The sequence below is a fragment of the Python bivittatus genome, unplaced genomic scaffold (genome assembly GCF_059951505.1).
Source record: "Python bivittatus isolate LINGU-HERP-01145 unplaced genomic scaffold, Pbiv_v1 ctg000080_np1212, whole genome shotgun sequence".
In the NCBI taxonomy this organism is placed as follows: domain Eukaryota; kingdom Metazoa; phylum Chordata; class Lepidosauria; order Squamata; family Pythonidae; genus Python; species Python bivittatus.
The window spans coordinates 32,721,322-32,743,708 of NW_028277035.1; the positions used below are offsets into that span (position 1 = coordinate 32,721,322).

At 37.4% G+C, this 22,387-nt stretch overlaps 1 protein-coding gene across 1 annotated transcript in view; it reads right to left on the reverse strand.

Moving 5' to 3' along the window:
* The window catches only part of TRPC7 (transient receptor potential cation channel subfamily C member 7), a 133,956-nt gene that overhangs the window by 81,865 nt on the left and 29,704 nt on the right, over window positions 1–22,387 (reverse strand). Inside the window, exon 2 of the mRNA XM_088134676.1 lies at window positions 6,891–7,073. Coding sequence (XP_087990802.1) covers window positions 6,891–7,073 — 183 coding nt within the window. The remainder of the gene's footprint in view (window positions 1–6,890; window positions 7,074–22,387) is intronic.

Sequence of the window (22,387 nt, forward strand, 5' to 3'; positions counted from 1 at the left end):
TGCTGGGCAGGTGTGTGGGGAATACCATTCTGTGGAAGTGGGACATACTTCCATGAATACCTTTATGGCCCCTGGTGGTAACCATCCTTTCCAGGTATTTTTTGACAGGTAGAAACTGCTGGAGCATGTGCTCCCAAGCAGGTTTGGTGCTGGACATTACCAGGTAGATATGGGAAAGTGAGACACGCAGATTTAGTCTCCCACAATACTGAAAATCAACACTGATGGTGCATTTTGTTGTGCAAATGGTTCTCACCCAACATGGAAATACATGATGCAGTTCTAAACTAGATCCACATCATGTTAAAGGGCTGGCTTCAGTGAGTGATTAATCTATATTGGATTGAGATTAAATCCATCAGAATGGGTAATGGAGTGGGTTAAATTTATATTTTCATTAGTTATGTCATATTTTTGATACACCTGAGAGCCTGTTGGGTCCACAGGAATATTTATCAAAGGAAACCATGAAAAGAATGGGACAATACAGGATATGAATCAATGTAGAGTTAGCTAGAATATTAAACAGGTGTGTTTCCATGGAAATTCAGAATGACAGGTTTCTAATAGCTAGAAAAATGGTCAGGTAGCTTTTAGCTACAATCAGTGAGCTTGGTCATATCTTCAAAAGAAATGAAGTTTTCACCTGGCCAAACAGTGCTAACATGTGATTTGTCATTTTAATACAGTGACTCTCACTGAATGGATTCCTGCATGCTAATATAAAATAATAAAATTATGGTCACACAATTTACAAACCACAAGTCTACAATTCCAGAAAAAGGGGAGGGGGGAACCTTGAAGTCAAACAATAATTCTGAATTGCACAATAGTAATGTTTAAAGCACTGGATCAAATACTCTTTCTTTTTAATTTTCAGCAATAAACTTACTAAAGCTGAGCCAGAAACTCTTACTGGCAAGCTAGTCAGTTATACTGCAGATCCTGCAATGGTAAACTACTATGTACTAAAAATACCACTGCTTTAATAAGACTGCAGATTTGAGAGTTTGAAAAAAACATCATGCCCCAAAGTAATCTAGAGAAACAAATACATAGGATGAGAGAGAGAGAGAATGAGGAGAGAGAGATTTATTTGTGGGTACCTGGTTGGAGATTCACTTGAAAAGAAAGAGTAGTAGAGATCCACATATTGTTGCTATTGCATATACTGTACACAAAATAGCATTGAGTCAGACATTTTTTTGATTATGTCCCATTAAGTCATCTTTGAGACCACATAGATAGATCTTCTCCATGACGATCTGTCCCTAACCTGATCTTTCAGGTCTTCATTACATAGGGCTTATTATCCTACAGTCACACAGATCCATTCCAATCCAATGATGGTAGATGAGAGGACTGTACCATGTGAACAGTCAAGCTATTTCACTGGCCCTTTCTGCTTCCAAGCAGATCAAATAACATCATTCATGAAAGAGAAAGAATTTGGCCACATCTTGCTGAAACCCTTAGATCATGTGAAACCTAGCCAGAAATACAAGGTATTACAATTTAAAGCCATGCTATATGGCTGTCAGAATGAATGTTATTCCTTAATAGCACATCAAGCAAAACATCTCTTTCTAAGTTTCATTCAGTATTAACAGCTCCTGAAAAGCAAAACAAGTACAGATGGCAAATTTCGTGAAGGACTGCTTTCACTAGCAACCAGTCTTTAATGATAAACTACTGCTGAGGGAAATAAACTGCAAGGAAAATAAGGACTCACTCATAATTTCCTTTATATTTAGATACATCCATAAAGTTCTCAGTTCTCAAGAAACCACTTAACAATTTTTAAGCAGGATATGAAAAAATGCAGGTTGATTAATTCAGTAAAAGTAGCACCTACAGTTGCAAACAGCTCATCTTCAGCCATTGTTTCTTAGCCCTTCTAGAGATCATTCTTTTGAAGCTATAATGGTTATTTCAGCATAGATAGAGGTGTTTTTTCACATAATACCTAAATAGCAGGATCAGGACTCATGAATGGAAACTAGTATATTGGTGCATATCAGTGGGAGGTCTGGTAGATATGAGGGACAAATGTATATATAAAAGGAGCAGAGCATTGATGTGCTGCCATGACTGCTATCTTGTGATTTTTATTTTTTTTTAATTCCCCTCACCCCCAGACACTGCTTCTCTCATTCCTGGTTTCCCCTGACTTCTTGATCTGCAAAGATATCTTCAGCTTACAAAACCTGGAATGGATACTATGGGTACATTTGACACTAAGCTTTTGGACTGCAACTGATCTGTTCTACTGGGCTGTATTTAAGCCATAGCAGTGAATTACAGAGAAGAGATTCTTCTTTGCTGATCTTTCTCTCCCTAATTTACAGCCTCTCCATTCTAATATTATCAGCTGATTTACAGCCAAATAAAACTTTCAGAAGTTTGCTAATTGCCATTCAGCCTAGTGTAGGACATGTGAGAACTCAGCAATTGCTGCTTGTAAACCATGAACTTTGGTATAGTGCAATGTGTGAAGCCAACCAATGTTTCATGGGATGGTAGGTAATTTTCTTAAATTCATTTTTTTTTAAAAAAATGGCAGCATAGGGCAATGGGTAGAATTGTGAGCCTGTGTTTTGCTGTTGATCCTGCTATTTTTATTTCTGTTGTAGGCCAAGGAATCTTTGAGATGTATGATCCCATCCTCTCCATATATTTTCCCTTCCATTATATTTCTCACTGGTAATTTCTTTGTTTAAACCACCCACTTTGTAAATCCTATACATTAAAAAGAATTAAATGAATGAGAATGTGGGCAGGTAAAAAATGGATAGGATAATTTGATTTAGATATATAATTTTTAACTTAGTTTTCCAAATTGTAGAGAAGCAACTTTTGACCCAGCCTCCCTAAAACAAGTGGATAGCAAACACACAGATTGCCAAAAGCTGGAAAGCAACATTCTGCTTCATTTTTCAGCTCTTTGAAAAGCTAACCAAGAGGTCCAGAAGCCTACTATTTTCACCAAACATGAATTCAGTAGAAAATATACACTTCTCATGCATGGTGCTCTTATTTACAATCATCATAATGAGCAATACATTAATCTCAGAATCTTGGCCTGTTGAACCACCACCATTTAGCCTCCTCTTGCATGTGAAAAAATATCAAGAGATAGTTCCAGCCTTGTTGTAATGCTGAGGATGGTATGGATAATGTGGGAAGAAGATTATAGTTAGGCTTCTAGTTTGCATGTTTTCTCTGGTGGCCAGCCAATGAGCTTTTAAGAAAGCTAGTTTTAGTGTTTAATGAGCAGTGGTGATCCCTGGTGGTTTTAAATGGCAAAGCTGACTCAGACAAAAAACCTGGGGATGGTCTTTTAAAAACAGTAACTCATCCTTCAGAGATACGCAAAGAAGACGGTATCACCCATTTAGCTCAGTACATTGCATAATTGTGTTCCAGCTATAACAGGTGGTGCACATAACTCACATTTTCCCACCTGTATCTATTTTATTCCCTGCACTGGCTCTCTTAAAATTCCTTCATTGCTCTGAATGCATTAGCTTAAGCCCAGCAAATAAAACGGTGGTGCAGTAACCTTATTCCCAACTGTATGAAAACTCCGTATGCTAACTGAGTGATCATCAGAAGAAGGCTCCTTTATAATTGTACTGCAGACAATTTTGGTAGCAGATTGGAATTGCACATGAGGACTGAATCTGCATTCTGTATTCTGAAGGGGATCTGGGGGCTGCAACATAAGGTTTTATGAGCTGCCGGAAACACTGAAACCGCAAGCTACCATATTTCCTTTAAAAGGAACTTGACCCAAGAAGACCAGAAATATTTCACTTCAGTTCCCTGGTATTTTAACTGGAAATGCTAGAGGAAAGTTCAGCATATAAAGCAGAGGCTGGATTACCAAGTTACAATTCTTTTTGCAAAACTTATAGTGGGGTGTTACTGAAATAAATACAGTTAGGAATCAGAAATGCAATTCCCCTGCCTGTCCTATTCTAAAGCAATGCCAGTGGATCTGTCAGAGGTCTCTAAAGGATAATTAAAATGAAGGAACTTGCAGTGCAAGAGCTGGAATGAATTGCTTTGATAACGGGAAGAGAAAGTCTGGCCACAACTGTTAAGGCAGCACTAAACAGGTGGAGAGAGCTAGAAGGAAAGGAGGGAACAGCTGTTAACTATAACATTTGGAGCACTTCTCAAATCCAGTTCCAGTAAGGCAATTTCCATCACAGTATATTGTACACATAATTAATCAGAAGGGGAAAAAAACAGGCTCAGAAAAAGGGATCAATTTGCAGATCATGTATCCGCAACACGGAACTGTTTAAAATGTTCTAACAAGAACACAGTAGCTTTTCCAACTTCTAAACAATCCATTTATTATTTTCCTCTGTTTAGTTATTTCAGTTTGCAGCATTCCCTTCTTGGATTCAGTGAGCACCATGGGAGCCCACAGGTCTACCAGCTGTTGCAGGCCCTTAGTAAGGCAAAGAATAAACTGCAACCCTCCCCCCAAATCCAGTTCACTGAAGACAATTGGCAAGGTGAAAAATGTGAGATTCCATTCATATAAAAGTTTCCTACAATGAAGAATAGTTTGTTATTAACTGGCTAAGGATCAAACTTTAAGAAATAGATTCAGCATCGTGCACTTTGTTTAGGGCTATTAGATCTTCGCTCCATAAATCCAGACAACCTTTTGTAGCAGCACAAAAATGCAGTTTTCTGTTCTTTGGTAGCCCTATTGTTTTGCCAGAAAAATCAGTTCTATATGGCCAGGTTTGGGACCATGATATAGGAGGAGTTTAACTCTTTATTCTCCAAGCCATTTCTTGTTCATGTCACTTCCAAATGCTATTTACCTGCCAAATGAAAGGCTAAATAGTATTCTCCCCTGTACTGAGTCCCTAATTCTGACCACTCTGCAGCTGCTTTTGTTTCAAAAATGGCCATGGCCAAGCCCCTTTTTTTTTTATTGCTCATAGCTTCACACATTATGTTAAGCCACAATTTTTTAAATCATAACTTGTTAAAAAAAAACCCACAGTACTCCAGTTCAGATATCACCCTAAGCCCAAACGATAGTTTACAAGCCACAATAGATTTTGCACAACAGCTAACCTAAAGCCCCATGACAGTTGCCTGTGATATGGAAAACCACATCCAGTTCAACCCTAAACCCGTTTTCTGTTCAACATAATGTTATCATTCTCATCGTTTTTCTTTTCTATTGTCTTTTTCCACCATAGGAAATGATTTGCCAGACCTTGACTTAAATTAGAAAAGGACCTGCATTTCCAAGAGACCTCTCTTCTCCTGTTTATGGACTGAGAGCCAAGAAGTCTCTTCTGTTACATAAAGAAACCGCATTAAAGCTAATGATTAGGACCTATAATAGCTGAGGACACCTAACCCCCATCAAGGCCACAAATCCATTCATAATCTCCAGCAGTACGAGGTTCTTTCTCAATTAGAGATCAAAGCAGCTTTCTCAGGCCAGGATAAATTCCTATATTTCTCTCCTATTAACCCATAAAACCATTCAGGCTCATTTCTGCATTTCTTTATTTTCCTTTTAAAATTTTCACTATGAAAATCCCCAGTTAAGTATATGTTTTAAAATCATTTTTTTCCTCTCAATATCCATGCTTCAAAAATCATTGAATGCCTTTTTGAGCTGAGAAGGGCATCAGAATGTTCTGGAAATGAAAAGGCAAATGTCAGCATAGTCAAATCTGCACATTAGTCCAGGAGAGATGGATTTGGTCAAAATGTATCAGCAATGAGAAAGACAGTGATTGCTAGTTTCCTTGGCCGTGGTTGATGAAGCGGGAGAGGGCTCTTGGGTTTTCCTTTCTGGGTTCTAATACAGAACAAGAATGATGCTATACTTTTCTGTTTGATTCTCTGAAGCTATTTTCTGAACCTGACTCTGTCTACTCTAATCAAGATCCATCATTTTTGTGATGTTCTGGGCCCCAGAGACTGCATCCCTCACTTATATAGAGGTACGTTTATTGATGTGTAAAGGCAGAAAATGAAAAAAGAAGACATAATATAAAAATATCAAAAACAGCCTCTCTCATCCGGATCCTAGGTATCATTAAAGAAGAAAATAGAATATCAACTTTTATAATAAACTTGATCTTTAAAAAAAACCACCTCTAGGCAATGTTAACCCATCCCGGTAACTTCCAAATGGGCTTGATTACAACTCCTATGATTCTCAACATTATTAGTCAACCATTGCAGGCTGTGGGCAGCTGATTAGCATTATTTCCAATTTAAGTTGTTTTTGCATATATATTATCCTCATTTAGCCTCTTTAACATGCAGAAAGGAATCATATTATTTACAATAAAGAATAAGGTTATACTACATCTAGAATACTTTTAACCTTTTTTCAACACAGTAAACAACTCTTTTTTATAGTTCAGCACTGTTTTCCTTTCATTCTAGGTTGAATGAATTACTGTATTTTAATTAAAACTCACAAGAATCACCAGGACTTAGATAAAAATGCTTCACAGGTTGATCTAAAACTGATCTTCCCTGCCTTATCCAACCACTCAAATAAGCTCTGTTATCAAGAAAAGTTGAAGGAGAGTTTGTACTATTCCTAAAAGGTCATGCTGATTTAGTCCTTCAGTTCTGAACTTGAGTCACTGAATTACTTTCAAAGTAGGTTTCAGAGTTAAGCATCACCATCTTTCATTACAGCCTACTGATGTTGATTGCCCCCACAATCTCCTCTCTTGCTGTCGCTACCATCCTTTACTCTTACTATCTGCTGTGACTTTAAATTCTGATTGTTTTGTCTACATGCAATCCTTTGAACATGCAATCCATAAAGAAATCCATTTTTATCTGACTTCCAGCAAGGAAATAGGCAAGAGAGCGCTTACCTTTTTGACTTCATATTTAATGGCCAGCTTGATTCTGCTCAGACTTGGACGGGGATGTTCAGGCCATGTTTGTACATTCACATCTCCGTTCAGAATAGCCTCCACTTCTTCTGTGTCTCTGCAGAGATCCAGTACGCCCACCACAAAGTCCTTGCATTGCATAGATAACTTCCTATAATCATTCTAATGAAAGAAAGAGAAGCAATGTTTTAACAATTGCAGCATGGAACTTGCTTCTTTCAACTGGCTACAAACTTGCATTTCCCCCACTGCATTCCCTAAGCTTCTACTGCAGACTAGAAGACATTTGGAGGGGTTCCAGAACTACAGGAAACTGCAGAGAAATGCAGCGGGCAATGATAAACCTTTCCTGCATAGAGCATTGGACACAACCCTTGGATATATGATATCTATGCTTCTCTATGCTACAGGTTTTCCAACTTTTTTTTTTCCTGGCAGATACCTAAAAGCTCATTGACAAATGAACTGTGTTATATACAACTTTTTCCACTCCTGAACCTTCATGCTGAAAAGTATTTCATCTTTTGAATTGTTCCTGGTCAGGTAGCTATCAAAGGTGCTGTTGTCCTGCCATGAAAAAGAATGAAAGCCTTAAAAGTTCATTAAAAACTAAAGAAAAACCAAACTGTAACAATAAGTCTTACTTTTTAATATTCTTGTAAACATCTTAGATTCTAAATAATAAAATTATATGTTTGAAAGTTTCTTCATGGAGAAGAGGCTTCGGTGAATATTAGGGAAAATACCAAATAATGCATCATTTTAGGGACCCAGCAAAACTACCATTTTCAGTTTATTCTCTACAGAAGAGAACGTGTTAAGGATTGCTACGTTGCATTCCAACAGTGTGGAACTGCTAGACTCTGCTAAGTATACTTGCCATTTTGTCTACAATTTATGTAAACAATGCCTGAAGTTTAAAGTCACTCCTCAAAGTGACTGTCGGATTGTCTTCATGAACCATTGTAACCATTTCCTTTTTATCTCCCTAACCATTGTATTGGGATTATTAAAGAAAAAAAAGCAAAGTTGTATCCAGTAAACAAACACTTTGATGCCTTTAAGTTACTGGTTTATTGTAAGATAAGGTGATGGGTGCAAAGCCAAAAAGCTGTCCCAGTTATGAAGGCTAAATTCAGTTATTCAGGCAAAGAACGTAATTTTTACTGGGGATCATCCTACAAAGAAGAATAGAGAATATAATGGAAGTCAAAGAATGCATATAGTGATTGGGTCACAATACAATGTCTTGCAACAGGCAGCATTTTCTATGGATTTCAAAGATGCAGGTGCCTGGTTTCCTAATTATTTTGACAACCAGAGTTCAGATTAGTTAGGGACACACTTGAATAGAATAGTTTTCTATTGTTATTATTATTTCAATTTTGATGCTACCTGACTGCAACCAATTCTTGTTTTTGTTTTCTCACAGAGACACATGGGGATGTGAGGTGCTTGGGCAATGCCATGAGTGCTTTGAAGGGAAGAAAAGCCCTATCAAGAAAAAAGATGAATGCAAAGACCAAAAAGCATCTTTGTAGGGTTTTCGTGATCAGAATAGCATGGCACCATGCAATGAGTTTTAAAATCTTCAGAGGAAGGACCTAGGGCCAAATTAAATGCAGTACATAAATAGGTTTTTAAAACTAATGGCATGGGGTTTGGGGGTAGGGAACAATGACTTTAACCCTTTCTCATATCTGCTATTTGCATTGGTAAAAGCTTCCATTATATCAAACTTTTGTTTGTTTATTTTTTGCCCCAGTGCACATAAGCAGGTGCAGGTAGGTATATTTAGATCATGACTGCAGTGGAGGCAAAGGGTTAATGCCAGCTTATGGCCACCACCCCAGCACTAGACTATATCCCTGTACTTTCCATTTACTTTTAGAAAGCTATCCACTTCTTTTGATCATTTGTGTGAATGGTCTCTTGGCTCCTTTAATGGTTTTCTTCCTAGGAGGTTGCTCAGAGATTGAACAATCCTTGGCCTGTTTGGGGCTAAAACCAACCACTTCCTTCTTCTCTGATCTAGGTACAGAGAGCTAGGGCCATTGTGATCAGAAATGATGAATAGTAGATAGGATTGCTCCTCACTCCCACTTATGCATAGGATCATCACATAGATGGGTTGGTGTAGATTCAGGAAAGATGAATATACTGTACTTATAATCTATTTAAATTCTTTGGGAATAAAATGATCCATGGCTATTAGTACTAACAAATGGGCTGTCAAGTAAGCTGTTCTTAAGCTGTAGTCAATTTTATCTTGCTTTTTTATTCATTCTGTCTGAATGGAATGTTGGAAAAAATTATGTAAAGCATTTGAGACTCTGCCTATCCATCTACCTGTCTGTCACCAGGATAATTCTCTGAAAAGATATCAGAATATGACCAAACTTAGTCTGTCAGGAGAAGCTGGCAAAAGAAAGATCAAATTCAAAAAAAGAGTGTAATCTGGCCAGGTGCTGCATATATTAAAAAAATCTCTGTGGCCCATCCCTATGGGAGAGAGAGTTGGGCAATATCCTGGAATGCTGTCACTTCCTTCATTCTAAGTGCCCCTCTTCCTTTATGGCCACATGACCCGGGGGTAGGGAACAACTCCAGAAGTCATGCCCTAATGCTTTCTTTACCTTGTTTAGGGTACTAACTTCTGCTTCTTCTCTTTCCCCACTGATTTTGGATTTCCTTCCCCTACTCCCTGCGAAGAATGTTTCTGAAAACTCTGGTATTCTCCTGAGCTTGCTGATACTTCTTGTATCTAAATGGATGATCCTATTTTGGCTTTGGGGCTTTTGAATAGCTGTGGTTGTTCATGATAGGCCAGTGAAAATAATCAGATGAATGTAATGGGCTGTGAGAATTACCTTGAGGAAGAGGAGGAAGAGGAAGAGGCACAGCCAAGGCAACAGTCAGATAAGAGAAATCTCAATTCAAAGCAGGAATGGAATTTGAGAAAGTGGCTCAGAGTGGACCCTCCCTAGTTTGCTTTAGGATAAAGGCTGGATGGGGAGGAGGCACATTCAGAATTGCAAGATTATATTACTGTAACCTTTTAATAAATGTAGCTGTAGTATTCACAACTTTGGTGTTCGAGTCTGGTCTACCTTGAAGGGCTGACAATGATAGACAAACATGAGGATTTTAATCCTTTTCCTATTTTGCCTCTGGGCCCAGAAAGCAGGAGTGGGCAGCCGACCAAGCCATTTATACTTCCTAAGCATTATGTTTATAGCACTTGAAATCTCCCAAGATTATGCTACCAATATTTTATGCCAAATCATTAACTGATTCACATCAAAGCAACAACTCTACCTGCTTAAAAATGGGCTAAAAGTTTCACCTCATTTCATCTAGTGGCTTCATCACATCATTGTCACATTACAACTTCATCATTTCATTCATATTACTGATTTTGGCTATCAAAATAATAACATTAATAATAATAATAATTTTGGCCTTGACATGTAATGATTTAATACTTGTATAGAGGTCTAGAGAGAGCAGTTTGGTGTAGTGCTTAAGGCACCAGGCTAGAAATGGGGAGACCATGAGTTGTAGTCCCACTTTAGGCATGAATCCAGTTGGGTTACTTTGGGCCAGTCACTCTCTCTCAGCCCTAGGAAGAAGGCAATGCCAAACCCCTTCTGAAATCTTGCCAAGAAAACTGCAGGGATTTGTCCAGGCAGTCACCAGGAGTCAGCCCTGACTCAAAGACACCATGAATGAATGAATGAATGAATGAATGTCTAGAAGTAGAGATCATAAGACACTGAAAATGTATGTGTACTGAAAACAATTAAAATTTAAAGATATGTTGTTGTTCTGAAGATTCAGAATTTGCTGATCTATGAGGACCTTTGAGTTTATCAGAACTGGAGTGGAGTATAAGAAAGAAGATAATGAAGGAAAGAAACTACAACCCCAGATGTAAAAACTTACACTGAAGAAATGTGTTCACTTTCAGCATTTGAACTGGCCCTTTACAAAAGAAACAGAAAGGCTGATCAATATGACCCTCTGTAATCGAGGACCATTGGTTGTTCAAAAAGTACTGTATGATGTAATTATATTTCATACACATGTGCTATGTTTTACTTTAGCTTTAGTTTTTTTCTAATTTTTTTTTCTTCTTTAGGCAAATAAATGAATAAAAATATTTTACAAATAAGGTATCAAAAGCAATCAGATGCCTGAATGGTCTTTGCATAAATTTATGACTTGTGCCCAGCCAAATATGTCAGTAAGGACATATTCCTGGGTATTAGTAGCTTTCCTGGGTCCGCTTGCTCAAACAGGAATTAGCCATTAACATCTCCTGCTTCCACAGATGCCAGATGGTAAGGATACAGAATGTAAGCCTAGATAGGCTCTTCCCTACGGACCCCCAAAGAGCTGCCATCACACATGTAATACGAAGTTGATAGATGGTCCCGAACCAGTACATACAACTGGTAGTTACAATAGAAGCTCTCCCAAACTCAAGAGATCTCTTCAAATTAAACTTTGATGACTAATTAAATTCAGAGAGATATAATTAAGCAATCAACCAGTACCTAAGACATCTGAAAACTATCTGTTGATGATGTGATGTGTCATTTTATTTTGTCCCTTTATGGATTCTATGGATGCCTTTATGAAATGATCAACCCTTTGAAAACCTACTACTCCACTTTGTTTTGAATGTCCCTTGTGCTGAATTGGACTCTAATGTCTGTTAAAAATATATCAACATTCACAAGTGAATAAATTGCTTCCTAATTGTCAGGTTCAGCCCAAAGAACTCCATGAGACAGTACAGATACAGTTCTATAGCATTTATTAGCTTCCACCTACAAGACAGAATCTCGCCAGTCTGAATCTAAACTTCCCAAGCCAGCAAGCAAACACTGCAAATTCCTTAGGGTGGTGCCAGTCTCATCCTTTTCACCTTCCCATGCTCATTCTGGGGGCTAAGGAAATGCTTATCTCCCTGAGCGCAGCCTTCACCACACCATTCCATCACACTAATGCTTGTTGCACTTAATTAGTATGTTACATGTTAAATGAAGATGGTGACTGGCAGTTAAAATTGTCCCTAAAGTGTAATAGTTAAAAAGCCAGACTAGTGGAGACTTTGATTGAAATCCTTATCCTGCAGGCATAGAACTGACTAGGAGACCTTGGACCCCTTAGTGTCTTTTAGTCTTATTTACCTCAGGAGGATATCTCACAACATTGCCTGAAGTCCTTGGGGAGGTATAATAAATAATGGATAAATAATGATAAGGGAAGTTCCCCTTAGCTATCTCCTATTTATGACATACTGCTGATTTGAGGTCCAAGAATTAACATGAGTGCACAAGCAAATGCTTTAGTATAAAAATTGTGCGTAATTATAATACTTGGTATATAGATGGTTAATCTAAGCATTGCAAGAAGAAAGATCATATCAATTGAGCCCCCTAGCTCTGGGATTTCTGTATGTCCTAGGCCATGAGTAAAAACTCTCAGAACCTGATGGTGGTAGCTCTGAAGTGGAAGTAGAATCAGCCTGGATATCCCACACTAGAATTACCACATGAAAGCTGCAAAACTCTAGACAACCATTAGAGGGCAGCAATATATTGACTCTTTGCTGCCTTCTAATGGTTATTCAGCTCTTTGCAGCCCAAACGCGGTAATCCTTCTTCACACAGGGAGCTCCGTGTTAAATATGGAACTCAGACCTGTACTTGGTTAAGACTCTTTACCCAAATATCTACTTGAAATTTCATACTGGAGCTAATGGCTCTTTAACACCAAACATGCCCGCCCATAAAGGTCTGACAAGGGTGCATTTTGGCTTTGATACCATTTAGTCTCTACCTCAATGACATTCCAGGATTTTTTTTTTATTCACCAGATATCCATATCCCAAAGATCTCTAATCAATTCATTAGTACTCTTTTATATGCAGACAACATGATTTTGATGGCCTGAGAAAATTGCTACAAAAAATTAGGTAATTATTGTGCCTCCAGTTCCTTGAATATTAACAAATGAAGTTCAAAGTGGTGGTCTTCAGTAAGAAACATGGTAAATTTAATTTATTATTATTAATTATTATCATCATTATTTTTAGATACAATTGGCACCTGAATGGGGAGCCCGTCGAACAAGCTGACTTCTTTCCATACTTAGGAATGTTTTTTACTGATACAGGATCATGAGTAAACCACTTCAAAAGAAACTCAGCAAGAGCTGTGGCAAGTTCCAAAACACTACTTAAAAAACTCAGTTATAATTACCCAGATATTTTGATCTCATGCTAAAGGTTTACAAGGCAAAAATAGCTCCAGTGTTGACCTATGGAATGGAGTTATGGGGCCTATCAAAAGCCCCTCTACTTGAATAAAACCAGATCCAATTTTTAAGAAGTATCCTGGGAACTGACAAGAATATGCTAGCCCTTGCATATCTATCCCATACATAACTATTCAACAATTAAATAATTCTTTTAACTATTGGCAGAGGATTCTTATAATGGACCTGGTGGGCTATCCAGAATATTCCTAGAAGAACAAATAGATATGGTTCAGCCCACCATGTGGATAAACCAATTCATTAAAGTTGTCTCACAGTATGGGCTATCAACCCAATATCTACTCTTGATCGGACACCAGGGCAAAGTAATTTTAAAACAGAATGCTTGGATATCAGTAGCCAATCAGATACAATGTTGCTTGCAAGCATCAGATCTTTAAAATGGTTGGTTAGGAATAAAATGACATTTCAAACAGAAAAAAAACTGACAATGGGTTTGGTACATTATCAAAGAACAGTCCTTATTACAGCAACATCTGAGTTGCTGGACTCTAAATATGGGCAATTCCAATGTGTGCCATACAATGAAAAGAAGCATGTATGTGGAGCCACAGATATAGAAGACACTGCACATTTATTTATTTGAAAGCTCACTAGTCCAATATTAGAACCTTCATTTGACGAAATAACCTATTGGGACCTAAACAATAGATTATCCAACCTCTTTCAGGACACTAATAAATATATAACTGGCAGAATTGCCAAGTTTATAGATTGGGGTCACATGTAAAGGTGATGAATTTATCTGCATATCCTTTTTCTGTACTTTGGTATATTAATAATTATTTTGTCCTTTGGTTAGTTGACACTGTGTTGCATTTTGATATAGTCAGTCAACTAATCAATAAATTAGCTAATTAAGTAACCCTGGGAGGTGCTGCCTCTGATCCAATATCTGGGTAGATATCAGATTTGTCCAGTGACCACAACTTCTGAAAAGTTTTTCCAGCAAAGTTCCCTATTGCTCATAAGGATCCAGATATTTTAGCTAAAAAGCCAGGGTCTGATTCAAGGCTAAGTGGTAAATAGAAGATTTTCTTGGCCTTATTATAAAATTGGGATTCCAGGTCATTTGACCCAGAGATCTTGTGTGATTGCTGGATTGAGTTCCTTAGTGTTACTCCTGAAATTCTGAACCTCTTGGCCATACCTGTAAAAACATTTAGTGCCCAGTGTGAATCATACATCATCTCTTCTCATCTGAGCTAACACTGACTATCATTACTGAAGCCTTGATCAAACATGACACATTGCATGATCCTATACAGCAGGGAAATGTGTGTGAGCATCATGGCTAGGTGGGAGGAGGCAAGCAAGCAAATATTTGTCAATACTCTTGCATGAAGGGTCAATAGGTTAGGAACCTGACTTACTGTATATTGAATCAGACAATTACCTTATTTAGCCCAGCATTGTTAACAATAATTGGCAGTAACTCTTCAGGATTTTCAGCAGGAGTTTTTCTAGCCTTGCCTAGAGATCACATGGATTAGACATGGGATCTTCTGCAAGCAGAAAGGATATTTATTTTCACCCCTCACAGCATGGGACTGTACTATGTGCTAGCAGCATAGTACTTGTGTATAACCAATGAAGAGAGAGAGTTGATGTGATGTGTTTTGTGGAACTAGACAAGCTATTATTAAAAAAAAAAAAGATTCTGGCTGATGTAAGTTTCCACTTGAGGATAAAAAGATTGCTGTTATGACCTGATGCATGCTGGATTTTGCATCACACCCAAGGATGTACAAAGAGGCATGGGACTATGCAACCCAAGGCATACTAAATTATAAAGCTTATTGAAAAACCCAGGCTTCTTGTAACACCTTCTCATCTGGACCCTTCAATTTGGCTGCAGAACCTTCTTCTCTAATAAGCCAAGCTAGGGATTGGCCAGCCTAGCAGTGCAAAGTATGTATGAAAGATTGAATATCATTTTTGCTGATTTGTTTGATATCTAAAAAAGCTTTACTGTTGTCAACTTTGTGTGTCTCTGCATTTTCTCATTGCAAAAGATGGGTTTACTCCATAGGAGGCAGCTGTCCCTCTGTGCTGGCTGGGCCAAAGCCATTAACCCTGTAATTGGGAGACTGCAAGAGTTTTCTAGTTTGAAGCTATATTCCAGTGTAACAGTGACAACAAGGATAACTTTTGAAGGAGGAAGCTGAATTTTAATAACACCATGGCTTCCTTGCAGCCTAACTGTGATAAGGATTCTGATTGTTGTTGTGGGATCCCTTGCTGATGCATAGCGCTCCATCAGCATGATAGGAACTGTTGTTCCCAATTCTATGCATTTATTTACCAGCATATAAGACATAACATTGGGCCAGTCCTTAATTAGCAATTTGGAAAACAGAGTGTGAAAGCATTGATATTTATTAAGGCATGTCTCTATTTAGAAACTCACAAGATGCCAAAATATCACTTTGAGTCACATGCTTGCATCATCTGACTAGCAGCAATTTGCAGCAACCCGAAGCCCCTTTCTCCACTACATTTCTTAGAACACCGTGCTTGGTAAATATTGGCAAATATAGTTTATTACATCTGAGTGTTTGCTGCAGAGTATCTCGATAAAGATCATGAAAGGACAAGATATGGCACCTTGGAGATAAAGAAAACTACCAAGGAATAAAATGTTATTGTGCGACCCAAGATCAGCCTAAAGAACAGGCAGTTGGTGTCATTCAGGCCTTCAGTTTTCTAAACAACATTGAAAATAAAACTTAGGGAACATCAGATGAAATTACATGGATACCATCTGAGGTTAATGAAAATATAACAATCACTGCTACAAATATAAAATTAAGGAATATGCAAGCCTGAATTTCTTGGAAGGCCAACATGAAAAGGTGAAAAATCATCACTACTATTGCCAGTATAAATTACAGCACTGTAAAATATTGCCTTTATCAGTAAACCCAAGAAAAATATTTATCATGGATAAAATCACTGCCTTTTTAGATGCTTTTTCAATTCCGAAGTATTATAAGTACATGGCTGGCAATACAAAAATATCCCACATTATGAACCAGAGTGAACATATTCTGTAAGCATAAGATCCAGAAGGGATAAACAAATGAATCAGCAAAGAATTGTGTCACTGTGGCAGGGCCATGCACATTTTCTTGTCCCTTAAGAGCTACGTGCAAAGCTTCCTTCAAGACCTTGGCTGGAATTTGGAAAGCTTCATCATGGATGAAGATATGAAAAACTATTTTGTTGTTGTCTGAACATGTAACTTAAATGTTTAAACTTAACACACACCCCAGTTAAACCCAATTTTCAGGAAGAGCCAAAGCCAAAAGAAATATCGCACATAATACAATCACCAATAAACCCTTGGAATAGTCTGGGAACGCAAAAACATCAAGGAAGTAAAGTGTCATATTGAGAGAATCCTGGGTAGCTCTATGGGGGTATTCAAGTGGCCTACATATGTAAGGAGGAAAAGTAGGTCTGTGTGTTCACTCAACCCAACATTTTGAGCCCATCAGTCCACCGCATTCTCATATTGAGCTCTAAGGTGTGTAAAGGGGGGCTTAATTGTGCTTATTTGAGAATATAGCAACTACAGCAACTAGAGTCTATGTTAGGGGACTCAATAACAGAATGAGTTTCAAATGCTACAGGATACCTGGAGGTACAGGTTTTGAACCAGCTAAAAAATAACTTGTTTTGATTATTATGTTCTACAGCTGGCATGAAGAAATAATCAAAACATTATTTCCTTCTCAAACGTACAATAACAATTTTTTGAACTCATTCATAATAGAGGGTTTTCAAATTAGACTTTTTCTACTCCTTTTGGACCCTGTGGAGATAAAAATGTGTAATTTTTGCTGTTTTGAAAGAGCTACTGGCACTTGCCATTCATTGCAATTTAACTGGGTACCTTGCAATTATCTGCTGATTATGTTCTAAATGAATTCTCTAATACTGTTACATCTGTTCAAATCCATACACGTTCTCAATTCAGAAGGAACTACAGGAAAATTGCTTCTGAATATTTGTTAGAAGAGAACAATCAAGCTACTACAGCTAATTAATAAAAGAATAACAGCTTAAAAATTAGGTACGTTGGTGGCTTGAAGAGCCATCTTCAGAAACAGTTTGAAAAAATGACACCTCTCTTAACAATTGCTCTCTTCTGAAATGCAGCAAAGATATTGCAGTGAGAATCAGACCCTGGTTGACTTGCAGGGTATACAATAAATCAAAAGTATTTATACTCCTCAACTACGCAGCCTCTATTTTGGGTTTACCTGCCTCAGGAGAAATCTGTGGTACACTGACAGTAGAAATTACTAAGTTGTGATACACTGGTGTTTTTGTTTTTAACTAAATAATTCCTTCTTGATAAGCAGAAAACAGCACTAGATAAACAAACAGGGAAGAAACAATACCATAACCAAGGAACCATCAAGGAAGAAACCATACCCCAACCAAGACTGGCAGGGTAAGCTGCCATATGTAAACAACCAGCAAACGTCACTCTTCCATGCACTGATTATGTTACCTAGCCTGGTGATGAAACTTCTGCAGGACAATATCCAAGATTAGAGAATGCTAAGAACCCAATAGTTTAAAAATGTTTTAAATGTCCTCCTGGATATATGGTTTAGACACTCCAATTCTCTCATGCCAGTCCCTCCACTTATAGTTCAGGTGCAGAGTAGATGGAAAGAATTCCCTCTGAGGTCTTTCCTTGGCCCCACCCCCAGAAACTACTTGATGTGGCTCATTGGTTTTCAAGGCTGGGACTGTGCTTTAAAGCAGCTAAGTATATCACAACCTCAGAAGAAAGAAAATTCCCTATTTATTTCCTGTCCATTATATGATAAACATGATGGCTTGCTTCAAGCCTTTTCCTAACCTTTTGTTCCAAAGGCTCACTGGACATTAGTATGGGGGGTCGGGGAAGAAAATTTTTATAAAATGTTGTATCGATGTTATATGACACCCCAAAGACTATCAAAGATGTATGGGACAATTCCCAACGTTTGTTGGAAATGTAACCAACAAGAGGGGTCATTTTACCATATGTGGTGGACATGTAAAATTGCAAAGAAATTTTGGATTCAAATACAAACCTTGATGCAGAGCATACTACAAATACAGATTCCATTTAAACCAGAACTATTCCTGTTGGGGATAATGGATTTTCAAATAGGAAAACATCTTATTAGAATTACTCAATATATGATTACCGCAGCAAGACTTCTTTATGCACAATTTTGGAAAACCCAGACACTACCAACAATACAAGAATGATTGGTAAAACTGATGGAAATGGCAGAAAATGATAAACTGACTTGCTTATTAAAAGAAAACTCAAATAACTATTACCTTAAAGAATGGAAACCATTGATGGACTATTTGCAAAATGCAGGTGGGGTGAAGCTTACATGGGGATTTGAAGATTAGATTATAAATGTAATGGGATATGTTTTGACAAAGAATTATTCCTACTTAATGTATTAAAAACTAGCACTTATGATAGTCTTATTATTCCTAAGACCAGCGATAGATTGGAAATTATCTATTTTTCATATCTTTTTTCTTTTTCTTTTACTTTATCTCACTTTCTTTTCCTTTTCTTTATAATTTGCATTTCAGTTTTCTTTTTCATTTCTAACTTTTAACTTTGTAACTTTAAAATTTCAATAAAATATTATTAAAGAAAAAAAAAGTATGGGGGTTGGGGGGAACATAGAGCCAGACCAGTGCCAACTCCATAGCAAGCATTGCAGTGGCTACCATGCTTTACCTTTCAGTAGGAGGGTAGTAGGTCTCCCCACTGGTTCAAAAAAAGGCCCTTCTCAAGACGGTCAAAAAATCCAAATTGGTAGACATGATTGTGCAATCAAAGTCCTACTCCTTTGGCATGAACGGTGTGCGTGCCAAATGTAAAACAGGAGTGGGGCTTCAATTGCACAGTTGCAGCCACCATCTTGAGTTTTATTAGCCACGCCCACCACTGTGGATACCCCTGATTCAAATAATTATGTCTGAGGTCAATTTTTTACCCACATTTTCATTTAGTGAAAGTCTATCGGGTTTCAAAATTTGTGAAACTGAATTAGCCTTCTAATTCAAATCCAATAAAGAGAGTGAGAAACAAGCGAGCAAAGCATTTGATGCAGATGCAAGAGAGATTCCAGTGCCAGTTTTCAAAGAAATGCACATTTCAAATACCTCGAGTGCTTATAAATATTTACCAAACAACCCTAAGATAAAATATGCATAATATGCATTTTGCCAGATTGGATTTCCTTCTACTTATTTATTTTTCTGTGGGTTCCCATATGTTTGGAAAGCAGTCAAATACTGAGTATGTCTGGTGGAAAATGCATAAGAGAAGAAGCAGATCAGCCAAGAAAGTCGGATTAGAATACCGGTGATCCTTTTTGTAATGTTAACATGCACTCTGTGTTAAATGCAATACAATACTTCTTACATAAGGATCTCTAATTATGGTTTGATTTTGCAAGACTAATTCATTTATTTTATATTACTAGACTGATTTTCTGAATTATCCAAAGCTGCTTTCAATTTTTTTAAAAACATCCATTGAAACAGAAATAAACAACACCTAAGGCATCAGGTAGCAATGCAGTAAGGCAGCTTTTATAACTGATAGATATAACTGTCTAAGACTGGCTAAATGTTCAAAAGCTGTTGTGGAAAGTGAGTGCAGATCAGTCCCATGATAGGTAGAGCATTAACAAGCTTAAGGTAAAGAACAATAGAAAATCTGCTTCTCTGTACTGCCATTTGAATGTTTATGTTTATGTTACTGTGGATTTGTTTTTACTTCCACAATTTAGATTCTGCTTTTCAATTTGATCAACTTCCACCGAGAAACTATTAGTAAAACTTAGCCACTGAAACAAAAGAACCCTTTTCCTTTCCTTTTTCCACTCTGAGATATGCCTGTCTTCCATTAAAAACTCAAGGCAGTGGTATATAGATTCCAAGGGTAGCAAGATAATCTCAGTGTCCGTTTTGGAATTTTATAAGAACAAAACTTCTCTGCTCCTTGAAAGAATCAGGGAAGGATATGAGAGAGAGCACAATCTCATCAAGGATTGGAACTGGCAGATGAAAATGAGCAGTTACATACTCTTTCTACCTCCAAGAGCAGTAAGTAAACAAAAAAGCCCTTTCTTGGGAGTTTACTCCAGATATCTGATGAAAAAAGGTTGGAGTCCACAAAAGCCTATGTGAAAGTTAGTCTCCAAGGTGCCATGAAGATTTTGAGTTTGTGTTGAAGGGGTTCTACAAATCAAAATGGCTACTTCCTTTGGATGAGTTAGAAATTATGATTTTATCTGAGGCAGATAATGAAAGACAATTTTCTGTCACCCATACCTTTTTATTTATATATGGCAAATGGTGTTTAAATAATGCAAAGTTAGATTTACTGTTTCCTCAGGCTGTGGGGAGATTCAGCTTGGAGATTCAATTAGAAACTGGTTTGATACATCTCCAAATCAAATGGACTTTTTGAATAAATTAGAAAGTTGTACTGAATCATCAAATCAAGTAGGATACAGCAGAATCAATTGGAAGAGTTAGGTGGCTTTTATGCACGCACAACGCCATATTTTCTTAATTGACTGAGAAAATTAAATCAACTTACTTCTCCACATTGTTTTGAATCATCAGATTAGATTAAATCAATGTCCTGAACTGATGAGTTGAATTGGATTAGAGCTGATTGCATAAACTTAATATTTCTAATAAGAATAGTAAGAACATTTCTTGCATTCAGGATTCATTCTGAGTGTTTTCCCCTGTTTTCTGAACGTTTTCAGTTGGCTAAAGACTTTCTTTTTCACTCATAAATAAGTAAGCTTCATTTTAAATATTCCAGAATTCAGTAGCCTGACTCTTACAGATCTTTCCCACAGTACTTTGTACTCCATCCTGCTTACTATATTGCAGAGAAAATGCAAGGGGGAAAAACTGTTCCTAATTATGCCATAAATTGGATAAACAAAGAGTAATGGCCATGACATTTTCTGAATAAAGCTTGGATCCCCTCCCAAATCACACAATTGGGGTGGGGGCAGGCAAAGATCACATTATTAATTCTCTGATTGCATCATAGGTGCAAAAGGATCCCCCTGTTGTTGCATGGACAGGCACATAATTCACAGAATCTGCTATCATCTGTGTTGAAACATTTGTCAGTTCAGAAAGTGCCTATAAAATTTATTTAATTAAAATATATTATTCTTATTTGTTAAATTTATATACTGCCTTTCCTATTTATAATATCCAGATGATGGGACCCTCAGGTGGGATGGCACTCAACATGCCATTGAGGAAGGGCTCAAAAACCTGCACTATGCTGATGACCCTACTTTAATAGCTGAAAATACAAATGATATGCTAGTTCTGATAATGAAAGCCAAGGAGCACAGTGAAAAAAATGGGACTTTGATTCAATTTGCAAAAGGCCAAGCAAATGATAACAGGTACAGCAACCAACCTTAGCACCCGCAGTGAAGATACCATTTTATTTATTTTTATTTATTTTAAATTGATGTTTTATGTATTTATATATATTTATGTTTTTAATGTTCTGTGTGAGTCACCCAGAGTTTCCCCATTGGGGGTAGATGGGTGGGGGAGAAATTTGATAAATAAATAAAAGATACCATTTGCCTTTTAGGATCAATTATCAAATGGTAAAGGAACCAGCAGTCAAGAAATATGACACAGTCTAGCTCTTGTTAGAGTACAAAAGCTTTTGGAAAAGATATTCAGATGCTGTGATGTATCTGTACCTACAAAGATCAGAATTGTGCAGGTAATTATTTACCTCATGATGCTCTATGGAAGTGAGAGTTGCACTTTGAAAAAGCAGGATAAAAAAAGTATTGATGCTACTGAGCTTTGGTGTTGGAGAAGACCCCTGGGAATACCATGGATAGCCAAGAAACTAAGTAATGGATGATAGAACAACTCAATCCAGAGTTATAATTTGAGGCATAAATGACCAGGCTGAAATTATCATATTGTGGACACATTATGAAAAGACCTAGCTCTCTTGAGAAGTCTATAATGCTGGGTAACGTGGGAGAAAAGAGAAGAAGAAGATGACCTGCAGAAGG